The sequence below is a fragment of the Pagrus pagrus genome, assembly GCF_965226575.1.
Source record: "Pagrus pagrus genome assembly, chromosome: 7".
Classification (NCBI taxonomy): domain Eukaryota; kingdom Metazoa; phylum Chordata; class Actinopteri; order Spariformes; family Sparidae; genus Pagrus; species Pagrus pagrus.
Window position 1 is genome coordinate 27791926 of NC_140191.1, and position 16734 is coordinate 27808659.

General features: G+C 41.0%; 1 protein-coding gene across 3 annotated transcripts in view; it reads left to right on the forward strand.

The window, feature by feature from the left end:
- vps13b (vacuolar protein sorting 13 homolog B) overlaps positions 1-16734 on the forward strand; it is a 347536-nt gene that overhangs the window by 80807 nt on the left and 249995 nt on the right. For all 3 annotated transcript variants that reach the window (XM_084357862.1, XM_084357860.1, XM_084357861.1), the window contains exons 18-19: positions 11508-11642; positions 12850-13029. In XM_084357862.1, coding sequence (XP_084213988.1) covers positions 11508-11642; positions 12850-13029 — 315 coding nt within the window. The remainder of the gene's footprint in view (positions 1-11507; positions 11643-12849; positions 13030-16734) is intronic.

A 16734-nucleotide genomic window follows, 5' to 3' on the forward strand; every position in this document is an offset into this window, starting at 1 on the left:
TCTCTGTGTGCACAGTATGTTGTGCAGTATGGTGAGTGTGTGTCTGATTTGGGGACAGGGAAAGTGTTATCTCAGTGCACAAATTAATTTACTCGTTGCTCACTCTTTAATGCATTTACTAAGTATATTTGAAAAGTAAATATGCCTTTGCATTACTTCAATTTGGTTTCTGTTGAATATTATCCCAGGATTTTGTAGAAAAAATAAAAGCAGTTGTTTAACATTGAAAGGTTACATAATATTGACACCATTGTCAATAATTGAATGGAAGGTCTAGAGTCAATGCTTACAGTCAAATTTAAAAAGTTGTCATCCTGCAATTCTTAGTCTGCACTTTGCCATGAGCACATAGCCTGTATGTTTTCTTGTATTCTTATTTTTTCTCCTGTTGATGATAGTTTTAATGGATTTTGATTCATGCACTTATGTCCCCAATGGACCTGAGTTTTTCTATTTCAACAGATGTATTTATAGCTCAGTACATAGTGATGAGCCACAGAGAGCTCTTAAACCTAGAAATGGTATAACTCCGACTGAGGGAATTTGACCCAGTGATCTTTTTCCCATGTATTGTAAGAATTGCTCATATTTTGACTGTGTGATAGTGATAATACAACTCTACTGTATGTGTATTAATAGTTGTGCACATGCATTCACCTGTTTGCATGCTGCTTACCTGTGTGTGTGCTTTTTGTATTTCTGCTACTTGTCTTGCTTATCCAACAGAAATATGAAAGTAGTCTTTGTTGCATCCTTGAATCCGTGACAATAAACCCTCTAGAAGACACCCAGAAGGCCTGGGATGCTCCAGACTTAGAGTAACTTTAGACAGCTCATTATAAAAGATGGATGACAGTGCCTGGCCATTGCTTTTAAACATAGCCAGTGGTAGAAATGCTTCACAGCCTGTTTTTCCTGCATGTTTTATTTGCCTGAAAGTGTAGTTGAGTAATAGTTGATTTATTGATTTTTAGGTCATTGACATCCACCACAAACTCTCCATGATGAACTGAAATTTTCTCGAGAAAAATAGGTTTTGGTTTCTTTGCCATGTCAGAGTGAAAGCTACAGTAAGCATAAATGAATCAATAATTTTCCCCTACATTTGAGCCAGGCTCAGCTGTTGACTGGCATCACCAGGCTTTTCCTGAACATTGTCCTCCCTCAATCAACCATTCTGGGACAAGTGCAGGATCTACGACGAAGTTGGCAAAAGGAAGTGGAGCAGAAACTTAGGCCAGCGCTATTAACTTTCTACAGTCTGAACTGTTGCCCTTTAGAGCAGAAAGTCTTGAGCACATTTTTTTTTCATGCACTTGCTTCCCTGTTAAATTTCTTGCAAAGTGCTGCATTTTGAAAGATAAGAGATGAAGGTCATTTAAATCAGCATATAATTGTCATTTCCACCAGTGATGGATTCAGCTTTAATGCAGCTACCACAGCTGGTTTTCTGGCCACATAGCTCTGTGGTGGTCTGGACTAGGACAAGGGGGCGGGGGGTTGGTTGGTTGGTGGTGGTCACCAGACGTGCTCTAGATGATTTCTGGGTGATATACGAGCTGTGACATAACTTTAGCATGACAGATATAGGGGAGAAAGAACAGAGGAAGAGGCAGAGAGAGAGTCAACGATATAATGAGCAGAATGAAAAATGAAAGAGAGAAAAAAAAAATAAAGGTTGAAGGGAAAAGTGACAGAAAGAAGGAAATGAGGAGATTGAGAGTGTGGGGTAGACCTCAGTGCCCAGAAACACAACTGGCCATTGGTTCTCTTTATTAAACCCAGCTTCTGCAACTAATTGAGTGTCAGGTCAGACACACACACACACGCACGGATCGTAAAGAGATGTGAATATGCACAGATGCATGCCCACCTCCATCATTAGCAAATCCTATATACACTTCTGAACTCAAAGAGTATGATCCCATTTAAGGCAAATGACGGCAGGAATGTTTTGATACAATGAGCCTATGCTCTCACTGCATAGCGACTAGAAGCATGTTGATAATAATAGCCCTGGACTTATGCTCTCACTCATAACGGTATCATTATTAAAACAAGTCTTTTGTTTTTACAAGTTCCCCCTACATATACAGTGGGGAATGGCTGGTTTGGGAGAAAAAAGTAGAAAAAAGACTCAGGACTATTTAAGATTACGTCAGGGAGACTTATTTATACTTTTCTTCACACTGATATTTCCCATTGCTTGGAAACAAATGCAGTCTCTTAGAAGGCCATGTCAACAACAGTTTTTACGCATTTTTGCACTGCATGAAAAAGGCTGCTCCTGTCATGGCCAGCAGTTCACATCCCTGTGATCTAACTGCCTTCAGAAGCATGGGTCTGACGCAAATCCCCCTGTGACGCTGTGGCATAATAAGTGTCGGTAATAGCTCTGTGTTATTGGAGGGGAAAAAGTGTCCATTTTCATATCACTCTGTCACCTCCAGAAACTAATCCCTGGTATGCTGTGCATTTAATGTTGTCTGGTCCCAGAACTTACCCGTCTATCTTTTCTCCCTCTCTCTCGCCCTCCTTGGTGTTTCTCTCTCATTCGCCCATAATGCAGCTGTTGGTAGCATAGTCTTGCCTGTGATACTGAACAGGGGAGATTGCTCTCTGCTCAGTTTTTCACTGTTTTCCTGTGCAGATTTTGGCTGACGAGACCTTCTTACTCTCAACCTTAATGTCTCCCATCTATTAATCAAGGCAAGCCAGAGGAACATGCAGCTTTGCCCTGTCATATAATGGACCCATACACTTAGCTCATGGAGATTATTTTGATAGTCCTTTTTCATTGTTCCACAATGAAAGTGAAAGAAGGAAGGGGATAAGCCTTTTTTCATGGTCTGTGGTTGTCACAAATGTCAGTTAAGAGATGGGAAACTTAATGAAAACCCTGAGATGTCTGTTTCAGCATGGCCTGGCCCCTCAATCAAGTATCCATACTTCTTTGAAGAGGTAACTTATTGGTTTGAGAGAAATTTCTGCCTGTCTACTTGTCTGCCTCACGGATTGACATCAGGGCAGGAAGAAGCAGGAAGGAAAGGAAAGAAAGAGGGCTTTTTCATCCATACGCAACCGTATTCCTGACATTAAAAACACGTTGTGTCAGCATCAGAGAACCGATAAATAAATCTTGGATGGAACTTGAGACGGCTCTTGTCAATGAAAACTTCAATGAGCTACAGACGGCCCTCGCTCCACTCCAGGCAGATTGTGATGATGTTTTAAGCCAATCCAGACTCGGGCCTTCCTCTTTTCTTTTGTCTCCCTGCTGCTTGCTGCTCTTTGTCTGTCGCTTACTTTACTGCACAGCGAATGAGAGAAGCCAGTGGAGGCAATGCAAAACAGAAATTTGTTGTGTAGGGTTGTCCCACAATTGGACATCAGATTACATGGATATTTATATATTTAATGGGATGATAGGAATATAAAGTGCCTGAGGTCTGCTCCTCAGTCCAACAACATCTCAAGTTGACTTGAGACTTTCACCAAGCACATACACATTCAGATAAAAAATAACATACAGACACACACATATCTCCCCCTTGTGGTTGGTGACTTCAGACACTCATCAGGGGACATCAGGCTTGTCATTTCTCACCATGATTCTCCATTCATCATTCCCCTTTTCTTCACACTGTCCGCTGGCTTCTGGAAGAAGATGATATTCAAAAGAAATCAGAAGTCAACTGAGAGTCCGCCAAGGATTTTCTCTCTCTGTTTGTTTGAATAGTAGCCCACTTTTCTGTCATGGGAAATAAGACTTGATTCCAGGCATGTTGGAGGACGTGGATGATCCCAGTACAGGATCTGGAAGCCTGATTTTCGCGTCCAGCTTTTGAGTTTTGCTCTCTGATATGAATCATTGATGGTTTCACAGAGGCATCATTACACTTAGCACTAAATCCAATATAACACTGGCACAGTATAGCACTTAAATTGGTAGCTGATCTCAAAGATCTGTCATGCTTTTAAGAAACCTGGTTGGTCATTGGTAGTTGAAGGGGGCAGTTTAGTTAGTTGAACAATGCAACGAGCAACGTTTCTGTAAATTTAAGCTTTCATCAGTAAGAGCTGTAACACTTGACTCCCGACTCTCCCTCGTCGAGGGTAAACCGAAATATGATATGAAATCCCCCTGCACCTGTGGTTTAATGAAATGTTACCATGGTAAAGACTTGTAGGCCTCTACAATGTGTCATCATTAGATAATGTATTAAACAGAGCTAGGAAGACAAGTCAGGCTTGCAGAGTACAATTATAGCAAGGTATGAACTGTTAGGTCAGATATGCGAAAGTGAAGGCTCTGCATTTACAGATATTCTAACCCCAATTCCAAAGAAATTTGGATGCTCTTTGGACAGAGTGATAGTTTGTGAATCCTTTTTGACATACAGTCAGTTGAAAACAACAAAAAGAAATGTATATAATGTTTTGCTTTATCAACTTTTTATTAACTTTTTATGAGCAATTCTTCTTTATCAACTTTATTATATTATTTTTGTGAATTTGCAACACATGATTGTCTGAAGGATATTAGTACATCCTCACCAACACTTTGTTGGTAAACACAGTTCATTTGTAAATAATTGCATTCTGTTTTTAAACAGTGCCTCAACTGCCGGGTTGTTTATATTAGTCATCTAATAAATTAAGAAAATAATTGTCGCATCAGGAAATCACCATCAATGAAACAGAAAAGACATTAAAGGAGAGACTGATTAAACACAAGCCTTTACTTTCGTCCAAAAATAATGATATACGGAATATGAATCATAAAGGATACAGTGAAAGGAGTGTTAATTTGATAATTAATTGAGTAGCTTAATAACTGTCTAACATGTTTTAAAAGTAAGCGTAGACACAAAGCAATGATCATCTCTGAAACATTAAATAAACTGCACTGTAAGTAGAATGGGCTTTAAAGTGGCCACAGCAGACTGCTCTGAATGTTACTAAGCCCTGAATCAATGACAGCCCCAAATAAATCTGTTTGTATTTATGTCATCTGGTAGTGTCTGCAGAGCTGGCTCCCTGCTGTGAGCCAACCGTCCCATCTAAGGGCAGTGACTTGTGCCGACTGAGCACATAGCTCCACGTCACAAGGCCATAAATTTCCACTGTAACTCCCATTGAAGTGCCTCAGCAGCCCCAAACCCCAGTCACGTCTTGGCTACCACCACACACAGACACAGTCAGCCTCTGCAAAGCTGAGACATAAATATTGATCTCAGTGGATTATTGATAAACAAGAACTCTCTGCTTGGTTTCTCTTTAATTCTCTTCCATAAGGGAAGAGGAGAGAGGGGGAGAAAGCCTGAGAAAAAGAACCTCCGTGAGTTATAGAGTCCGAAAGATCTTGAGAGTCAGCGAGAGAGCCGTAATCCAGAGTTACATTTCAGTGACGAAGGGGCTGGTTTAGCGTCATTAGCTGCGGTCTGTAGTTTTGAGCATCTCTCTCATGGTGGAACCACACTGGCATTCCATCCTGGCTGCTACTTCAAAGCCAGAATGCCCCTGTTTCTTATGCTTACCAAATTTGTCAGGGCAGCATTAGGCTGGGGATATGGGAGATTGAGAGGCAGGCTCTCTCATCCAGAACTGTGTTTTAATGGCCCATCTCACCACTGGCTAATCGTCTCCTTACAAGTGGCAATGCGGGAATCCTCTATGTCACAGCACGTGTTTCTCTATCACTCTTCGAACATCTGTCGCTCCTTTTTCTCTTACTCTCTTACTTTCTCTTACCCTATCTATCTCTCTGACTTGTTTTATAACTCTTTCGCCCCCCCACCCCCAAATTGCCAAAGCTAAATTGCTTCCGCCTGAATATTCCTTAATTGTGGTAATTCGGTGGCAGAGAGAACCAAGGTTTCAATGTGTGGAGAACATGTGTCACTGCTTTAGTGGGCAGACGGAAAGGCAGGCAGCACCTGGAGGGGATGGTAATCATGGAAATTAGACCCCCAACCTCCGCTACCACCAGCACTTACTTACACCCCATCACTGTCTTTATACCATGACCCTTATAGGCAGCAAGTACCACTTGCATACTCCACCACTCTAACCTCCATTCAGTGTGCTGCCTCATAGGAAGAAGCATTTTAGTGTGTGTGTGTGTGTGTAGACACTTGTTTGCTTGATTTAGTGTTTTTGTCAGTTGCTGGTAGAAAGTAGCCAAAACATTTTTTAAGAAAATATCACAAACCTTCAAGGAGCTTTTTATGGACATTTAATGCATTCGACATTTAAAGTTACTTTTATGATTCTTGAGTCTCGACTATCCTAAGAATCATTTTCTGGTTGTATAGGGATTAGATTTTAGAAGTGACGAGTCTCCTCTGCAGAATTGTGTTTACCCACTGCCAAAGGTAGTCTCTCTTCAGCTTTAACTGCTGGACAAACCACTCCTGGTTCACCTTGTCTGTTTTCCTGTCTTACTCTCTCTGCATGTGTCTGTATTTTTGCTGTGTGTCAGTCACTGGGCAAGTTGCCAGCAGACCTCCTGCTCCTACTTACTGCTTCTACTTCAACCCCTCCTGACTTAGGAGAGACAGTTATTGTTTCTGCATCAGCACTTAATGGCTCAGCTGGCTGCTTTTGGTCGACCCAACTTGTCTATGTCTACCTCTTTTTCTTTCAGCCCCATTGCTGCTGTGGGCCCATTGCCAGACTTGGAGCTTTTAGTACATTAGGTTCTCTTTCCTTCTCTGTCTGTCTGTGTGATACTGTACATCCTCTCGTTAGCCAATCATCATCACATATAAAACTGATCCCTGATGCATGAATACAAGGATATGTTTTCTGAAAAGTGGAACTCTTATCTCATGACTATGTGACTGTGTGGACTGGGGGTGCAATAACTTGAATCAAAAAACAGATTTTAAAGGTGTTTTAGCAAAAGTTGCAGTCTGTATACCTTCTTCTTTTTCCATTTCAGCTTCAGCTTTTTCTGGGGTAGGTTGGCGGGTGGGGGCTCTTGTAGTATGCATCGACCAACCGCCAGATATTGTTAGTTTTTAGGCCTCACCTCTAGAAGTAGAGACAGTTACAGGTTCTACAAAAGCTCTTAACTGGACTCCTCTAGATGTTTTCTACATTTTAAGAGCTTCTCCTTCTTCTTATAACTTTTAAAAACATTGAATTGTTCCCATGTGAATGTCCTGGCATATTTGATTGAAAAAATGTTTCCCTAGCATTAGAAAAAGGGCTAGGCCATGTGGCCTGAAAATAATACTAGTACTTGTATAATAATAGTATTTTTAGCCTATATTACCCTCATGCCATATCACAATATTACATGATCCAAAATCTAAGATGATACTGTATATAGTCTGATATCATGATAATGATATAATATCGATATATTTCCCCAGCCCTAATTAGAAATAACAATTGCTTGGTGTTTCTGAGGTACAATATTATTACAAGTGTTTTGTGAATGCCAGCTAAACACTGTGCTTCTAGTTTGCCTGGTCCAGTGTTATAGGCAGACAACTTTCCCATACCATTCCTCAATGCAGTGAGAGCAGGACATGTTGGAATGTGTAAAACATGGCTTTCAAGTCTGCAGATGTCCTGCGCACACACATACACCCACAGACATACTGACACATGTGCAAGCCAACTATTGAGGTATGCAGGAAGCAAAAATGCTGCCTCCACATCCCATACTGCCCCATCAATGCGTGCTTTCTCTTTTTATCTTTTCCTTTTTACTAAAGTATTTCTTAACTGACCATCCGTCTTTCCTTCCCTTAATATTTTCCACACTCTCCTCAGGATGGCAAACCCAGCTGCCCATGGTTGCCCTCACAGTGTTTGATGGAGTGCCGTAGCCTCTGGCCCCTAGCTGTGTGTTTATGTACTTCTTGCACCTGCCCTTGCTTGAAGACTAACAACACCACACACGTTCACTCACTCAGTCACACAAAGAAACAAGGAAATCACACACACACGTCTGGCCGTAATGCACACACTAATGTATCTTACACACATAAACCAAGCTGAATACCACTGTTAAGTCGACAAACTACCAACCACAGTGCTTTTCCTCTTCCTGTGTACCCTGCTTTTTTATAGTCTAACAGCTGGACAAAACATTGTCCAGAGCCCCCCCACGCAACAAGCACCACCCCAGCAGGTGCACCGTGCCCTTTAGGACATCTACGTGGGCAAACGGGGGAAATGTTATAGTGATACCCCTAGTGCTATTTATCAAAGAGCAAACAGTGGAAGGAATGACCCCTGTCGTGATCCAGATTGGTTTGCTCTTTTAACATCTCCATCTTTTCCAGAAAGAATGAAGTACTCAAGGGAGCAGTCAGTGTGTGTGAAGGCCTTCTCGTCACTGTTGCAATCATTTTTCCTTCAGCACTGAAAAAGACCAAATTGTCACTGGGTCTGGATATCCATTCTCTACAGTGGTCTGTTCTTTTTAAGATAGATTGGTCATGTGTTTTAAGGTTCAGTGAGACACACTCAATAATGTAGCCAAATGTCTGGTGCAATCCTTTTATGGCAAATGTATGTAAACTATTGTTTCCAGGAAGGGAAGTCTAGCTTTATGTAGTGCCTTTGTCATTCTCTATCTTTCCCCCTGGTACTGGATCACATCAAATATGTGTTTACTGTGTATATGTGAATCTGTATGTGCATATATTAAGGAGAGCAGATGCTAAAATGGTCAGTAACCCAAATTTTTTTCTTTTTTTAAATAATCTTTTTGAATCCGATTCTTAAACTCATCGAAAACATCTAAACAAAAACACTTACACTAACCCTTTAACAGACCATGATGATAGATCATATGGACCATAGATTAATGTTATTTCAATAAACAGTGTGTGCCTAGCACACACGAACATATAAACTCAGTCGCGCACACATGCTCCCTGAAGAGGAATGAGGAAAAAGGACTTTTGATAGCCTTTGATGGCTCAGACTTTAAAATTAGGAACAAAACATTGCTTTAACAGTTTTCTGAAACAATATGCTACACAATGGGCTTATTTTTTAGCTGAATGAGTACATCAAGAGGATAATTTGTCACACCTCTGTACTTGTATGTTTGAAAAACCAACACACAAGAGTGGGAAGGAGAGACTAAAAATATATAAATTATCCTCATGGTCTCAAATCTTAAATAATATCACTAGCTTGAAACAGAAACTGCTGATCATTTTGACATTGGTGTAATTTGTTTTTGTTGGATATTTATGCATGCACTACACTGTGTAGCTTTGTTATTAGAAAATCTGTCCTATAGACAGAGGAAGCCGATGGAGAAGCAGGTAACCAAAGCCACAGAGAGACACGCAGCACTGCTCTGCTTGACCTGCAGATACATTAAGTAGCAGGCAGAGAGACAGAGGGAGGGTTATTAACGTTCCCATCTTCCATCTGGGCTGATAGAGGGCCTCTCAGACAGCAGGTGAAGAGGTTGCTGGGTAATTTGTCTGAGATGGGGAGAGGAGGGAAGTCAGTGGTTAGGGATTTTAGCAATTGCCAGTAATTCCCTTGGTTAATGTGCTGTGTGTGTGTATATGTGTGTACTTAAGTTTTCCTGTATTCCCACTGCCTGCCGTTAAAACTACCTTCAAACTGTTAGTTGATGGGGATAAACAGCTGCAAACAAAAATGTACTAATTTTGGTCAAACCGTACCTGCCCAAGTTACTTTTGTTTATGCGGCATCCAGATAGTGGCTTACCTAAGTTACCAAAAATGTGACCAGTAGTAATCAGACCAAACACGAACACACAGAGAAACTCGGAGAAGAGAGGTGGAGAGTAAAAAGAGTTTGTGGGAGAAAACGGGTAGAAGAGTTATATAGTAAGAAATATAAGATGGAAAGTCAGAGAGGAAGTGAATGTGGATGAAAGAAAGCCTTTTGATGTCCAGAACAACTTTTTCCTGGTGGCTTCAGGAGCTGTTGCCAATAATGACCTGTTGTGCTTACATAGCCTCTCTTGTAGCACGGCTACTTTGCCTTATTAATACAAACCCTCTCACTCACTGGTAGGCAATAAGTACCTGGTATTAATCCATCTGTTTAATTTTTTTCTTCATCATTTTTATATTGTATTTGTGTGAGTTTCTGTTTTGTTTGTTCTGCCTTTCTGAATTTGATCTTAGAATCAGTGGGCCAGCATTTGACAGAGGAAGCCCCTACTGAGTTGTAAACTCATTCAAAAAAATGCAGTGGACACTTGTAGGAAATGAAGTGCTATCACTGTAAGAGGGGAGTATTTTAAGAAGTAAAGCCTTATTGGAACAGGTGATGTAAGAATTTAATGTGATTCCCTCGGACAGCTCCAGCTCACTGGAAGAATGCAGCATGTGATGGATGGATCCTCCTCTCTTCTCTCAACAGGCGGTTTGGCACAGAACTCCTTAAACTTTACAGTATCTTTTAGCCATCCAGCTATTTCTCCCTCCCCCTCCTGTTATGTGTTTGAAATAGCCTCTCACCATAGAAATAACATTGACATATCATAATGGCAAGTGTGTAATCCCCCCGCCCCCCCCGTTCCTTACCACGGTGCAAACGGTTTCATTTTGGAAAGATGGCAGATGGAAGGTTCTTCCACACTAAGCTGCCATTAAGAGAAATAATCATAGAGTGAAGAGCACTTGAGGCTCCTGTGATGTAATGCTGGTTTTAGGTGAGTTGTAGTTGACACTAAGCTGGATACCGACGTGACTGTATTGGATATTGTTTTGGAAAGATATTTCCTTTATATTGGCCTCTTACTCATACTCCTAATGGCCCCTGTTATTTAACTTAAAATGTTCAAGTAGTAGATTTACAGGGAACTTGTAAAACAGTTAGAACAAGTACTTGACAATTTAAGGGTTTTTTGTCTCTTTTAATATCCTTCCTGGGCACCTGCTTAAAACAATATGGCTATGATGTCGGGACTTTGCTGAAGTGTATCCAAACTCCCATCAGTATACTGTACATGTGTTCATAGGAAGCTTTCAATCCAGAAGAAAAAAATATGAATAAAATGCACCCCTGTCAGCTTGTACTCAGATAAATTCACACATTCACATGCAAAACATTTACTAGGGACTGAAGTCAAGTGCTAATAAAGGCCGGTCATTTATTACAGTAAAAAGTGTTATTTTGATTTGCTTTGGGGGATTGTTCACTTACAGTATGTTGTAGCAAACTTTTACAGCTTGCTATAATATCCAAATGTGTTTTTATTTGACATATTTCTCATGGTATAGAAACACAACAACAGTTTAACCTTGGAAACAGAGGGCACCACTATTATCTCTGCCAGAGCGGAGATAAATGCAACACACTCTGCCTGGTGTTGGTGATATCTGTGTCTAAGAGCACCTGGTTTTCCAGAAATTTTGAGAGAAACAGAGGGAAAGAAAGGGGTCAAGAACAATTAAAGGCCAATCAAGTGTTTAACGAAGCCACGGCAGCGGTGTTTAAACCTGCCGGACTGCACTTCATTTTCACTTGTTTTTTTTTTTTATTAGGTGTGAAGTCTCCAGGCCCGTCACCGACTCTCGAGGGCTCGGTCCAAAACCTGGAGCTGAAGTTCTGCAGCCTTGCGACGGTGAAATGCGCCTCAGGAACCGTGGGAGCTGTAAAAGTGTGCGCCAGGACCCCAGGTGTGTGCAGCTGTGCCCTGTTAAAACTTTACTGCCTGTGTAGGAGGGAGAGAGTGAGACCGACTAGACTCTTCTTTGACTTTCCTTAAGTTATACGTTTACACACTCCAGTCTGACTCTCTCTCTCTCTCTCTCTCTCTCTCTCTCTCTCTCTCTACCACTCAATCTTTATCTTGATTTCTGTCCAGCTGTGTGATTCAGTTGCTGTTTTCTCCTGGGGCGCTGTCATTGGGCTCCGGCCATGTCTTTGATGGCAGGGATGTTATTGGAGCTAGTGTCTTAGCACAGAGTTTACAAGGTCAAACTGCACACATGATGTCAGACAGATTATAAGATCTATTGCAGCTGTCAACATAGAAATACAAAGAAAAAAAAGAATGTGCAATTAATTTTCTTATTTCAAAATTACCATCCATAGGGGATGCATAAAATAATATGCACATTAGGAGTTTAAGTTATGAGATAGATAAATCAACACTGCAAACACAGCAACAAGTCAATAAGGTCAGTAGCACTGTTTTTGTCAACACTCAAATTACTGTGCTGCTACATTATATTCCTGTCAGTTTTTCCTTGCGACTGCTGTTTCTTTTGTCAAAGCATTTTTTCTGTTTGGCATATTTGTTATGATTTTCAGGAACACTGAAACTTCACTTCACTTCACTTGAAGTTTTGACACAGATGATATTGTGTTTTTTGGTTGTCCTGAAGTTGCTTTGACCCAAACTATTGATTTACAGTTTAAATTAATTGAATTTTTTTCATATGTTGGAAATTGTTTTAACAAAGTTACTTGATTATTAAAAACCTTTCGGCACAAAGTGTCTCCACTTTCTGTACCCCTCGTATTATTAGTTAAAGACACTAAAACACAAATTACATATAGTGACTTATACGCCTGCACAGTCAGAAAAAGGACCTGTTGCAGCATAGGTAAATCAATAATCAATGTAATGCTTTTTCACCACTGCATATTCTTCATTTCAACTTTGAAAATATCTTTAACTCAGGTCATAAAGTGATTCAGATAAAAGTTTTTGTGATCCCTAAAAGCATTCAAGACAAGCTCTTGCTTTCATATTTGTTGTGTCCTCTTGGCCACATTATTAAAGAAGACTTTCTCATTTCTGAATGTGAATAACTTTTCATTTTGGTAATTGGGGATATTGTACTGTGTACTAATTAGTACTTAACTCTTGTCTCTTAGGCTTGGGAGAGGGGGTTAAGGAGAAGCTGGTTCCTCTGATTCAGGGCCCATCTGACACCAAAGAACTCCATATGAGCCGCTGGCTTAATGAGATTCGCAAGCCTGAATCTTTGTTGGCCCCTGACCTGCTGGCGTTTTCTGTTCAGGTCCCTCAGCAAGGAGATGATTGCAGGAACTCAGGTACAAACTGGTGAAATGTGCATCTCTCCTTTCTTTCCATTTCTTTTCATTTCTTTTCTTTTCTTTGTTTGTCATTTCTTTTAATTTCAACTCCTCTCCTCTCCTCTCCTCTCCTCTCCTCTCCTCTCCTCTCCTCTTTTACTTAACCTGTGTCTATTTCAAATCACCATCCTGTGTTGATATATCAATGTTTTAGCTCATTTTCCGGTCGTGGTTGTGGTGTTTCGACTTGTTACAGGCACTGGTAGTCCATATTCCATCTCAATTATTGGTGATCTAATGCAAGAGTCTCGGTTTGTTTAGGTCGTCATATTTTCCTTCCACACACAATGTCACGCAATGCCCCTTTTCAGTTATTTGTTTAGCAAAGCCGATAAGTGTTTTCCACTCCAGTATATCCTTGAGGCAGGGTTGGCAACTCCTCGTCTCTTTACAGGCAGCATGAGTTCTCTAAACAGCAGTTAGTCTCTGTCAGCGCTGGGCTGAGCTGGCTAACAACAGCTAACCACTCAAGGATTGCTGTTGAAGGCTGCACTGATGTCAGGTTGCAGTTTTTGATTGCGTCCTTAGACCACAGATTATATTTCTGGTGTCAGTGTGCGAGTGTGTGGGTGCATGAATGTGTGCTCAGGGGGAGGGTGTGGGATCATTCAGTAGCTCTTCCAAACGACTAAAAATGCAATTCAGATTCCAAAGCTTAAAGTGCTGTGTTGCTTGATTTAGTAAGTTGTGTGTTTAATGACTGAGTGTCTCATGTATTTACAACAGTAGCCAGGTATGTCCTCATCTGTACAGCATGGTCTCCTGTGTTCTCTCAAGCTGAAATTACTCCTGCAGTGGTTCTTCTGTGAATGAGGCCATGAATATCAGTGTGTCATCACTAACATTTCCTCCCCACCTGCAACTCCACCTAGCTCTCTTATCGAGCAGCTCCGCTGGGCTCCCAGGGAAGTTTGAAACCTTTGGAGGTCGGTGCATTCTTCCCAGTCTCTCCAATGTTTTGGCCTTCAATTGCTCCCAAGTCTCTAAAAGCCCACTAAAAAGTGAGTCTCTAAAACATTCTGGGCTGTTGTCTCACCCAACAGCAGATACAAGAGAAGCCTGGGGTGACAGTGTAAAACAATACACCTCCAGTATTAGTTTTCAGAGTTGTCTACAGAGTCACAACTGTACATCACTTTTAATACAAGGCTGCAGAGATTCATCGTGTGGCCTTGACTCACACAAACCCCCAAACCAGGCTCTGAATCACATCAGGCCCCTGGGCCTTAAACATGTCAGCACTGAGATGGCAGTAGAGTTGGCCTCAGGCAGATCCAGATTGCGAGGAGAAGATACAGCTGTAGCTTGGGGTGTAGTAAAGTAAGAAGATACGTAAGTACGGTTTAGCAACAGTGGATTTGGGAGATCATTCCTAACCAGGAATTCCATTGCTGTTTGAATATCAGCCAGTCAATCACTGTCCCATTGCTAGTGAACAGGGTGCCAAGACACCGCTATAAGTTAAAAATGTTAGGCAAGGAAAAGCTTCCATTTCATAGGCAATTCAAGGTTTGATAAATGTGAAGACAGCCATTGAATAAATTTCCTGAAAGATTTTAAAAGCAACGTTGTATTTCTGACAAGGGGTTGTTCCACCCTTTATAGCCTTACAGACATATATATTTTTAGTTTTAGGAACTCTGCTAAATTCTATTTAGTGCACCGCCCTCAGACTATTACTCTGATTTAGAGAGCATATTATTTCAGCAGAGCAATGGCTCATAAAGACAGTACATATTTTTGAATATTAGAACCTGATCCAAACACAAACCAGAAGAGCAAAAGGAAGCGAAATGAGGGGGAGAGAGACAGAAGATGAAGGTGAATGGGTGGTGGGGGGCTGGCTCCCAGAAGCACTGGATATATCTCCAGCAGATGTGGAGCAGTGGAGGCCTGCACAACTTCTCATCACTGCCTCAATACCCTCCTCTTTTTTCCTTCTTCTGTGTTTAATGTTCTTTGCTTCTTGTTTGCTTTCTTTTAGATAGAAGCACTCTGCATCTATCTTCTGTGTTTTAATCTTTTAGTTTATTTTAATCTCACCTTTAGAATACTGATGTATACATGTCTGTACCTTTTTTTCTTAGAAGTCTGGCAGGAGATTAATTTCTCAATTACTTGTGTTGGGCGCAAAGGAACAAACCTCAATGAATGAAAGACATTTGAACAATATTCTTTTTTGTAATTTCACTTAAATGTATGTAATTTCGTCCCTTGGGGTCTCTCAATGAAAAAGTAAAAAAAGACACAAGTAGCGCGGGATCATCGGCGTTGTTGTCTTTATTGTTAAACAACCACTGTTGCTGATTAAAAGCTATCTGACATGACTCAGACAGAAATGTTAACGGACAAGGTAAAGCTTTAAAGGTTTCACTCTGTTTAGTCACGTTAGCTGACTTCCCACCTGACTCTCTGGCACTCTCCTGAAAATTATGCCAACCGGTAACCAAATGAAATGCACTGTTACCTTAAATAAAATATCATATATTTCTCTGGGTTTAAACATAGTTGAACATTTTTAGGATACTGTAAGAACACAACTCAACAAAAAAATATATGAAATTTCAATACGACAAATTTCATCAGACATGTTGCGTATTATATCTTTAAGCAAGGCACCACAGACCAACTCTCTCTCTCTCTCTCTCTCTCACTCTCTCTCTCTCTCTCCGTCTCTCACACACACACACACACACACACACACGCATACACACGCACACACACACACACACACACACACACACACACACACACACACACACACACACACACACAGTATTTCTGCCAGAAATGTTGCTTTTATCTGCAGTATACCTGTCAATACAGTCAAAACTGGAGACTGCAGTGAGGCTTGACAGTAACAACTTCACCAGATTGGAACATATGTGTGTGTGTGTGTGCGCGTGTGTGTGCGTGCGTGCATGTGTTGTGTCAAACGTGCTGCTGAAGGAAGAGCTCGCAAATTTGATGTGCACACAGGCTTTTTTGGTGTGTCACTTATGGGTCTGTGTTTTGTAAGGTGGTCAGACATACATCAAAGCTTTTGGGCAGTCCACATGTCCTGTGTCCCCGCTGTCATCCAGACGGTGACTGGGAGCCTGTTAGAGCAGTGTTAATGGAATGATGGATGCAACGCCTCATTCAGCCAGAGATGAAAGGTGGAGTAGCTCGACTCTAAATGGGCTGCACCCTTTGCTCCCATAGGACCAACTTAGAGGCTCAACATTTTGTGATCATGACATTTCTGAATTGTTGGAGCACTTGGCCTTGGCATCAAACACATTTTATTCATCCCATGTGGCTCTGTTGATTCCATTTAGCAAATTCTTAAAGCGTGATCATTACACATGGAGTGTAGAACTCGGGTAGGGTCGTAAGAGAAAATCTAGCTTCTTACACCATAAACATACTGAAAACATTAAGATATAATGAGCTGCAATCAACTTTTTATATTCTATTTTACTTTTGATTAATCGCTTCTGGTTTTTGTAGGGATGCAAGGCAACACACAGCTGTCCTGTGGGATCTGTCTGCCCAATTCTCTAAGCATAATATTTATTTAAGGAACGGGGGTGGGGGGGGTGGCGTTATTGGTAATCGTCTTCACGCTACCAGTGTATAGTCACTAAAGTGTTTGAACACATATATATATATATATATATA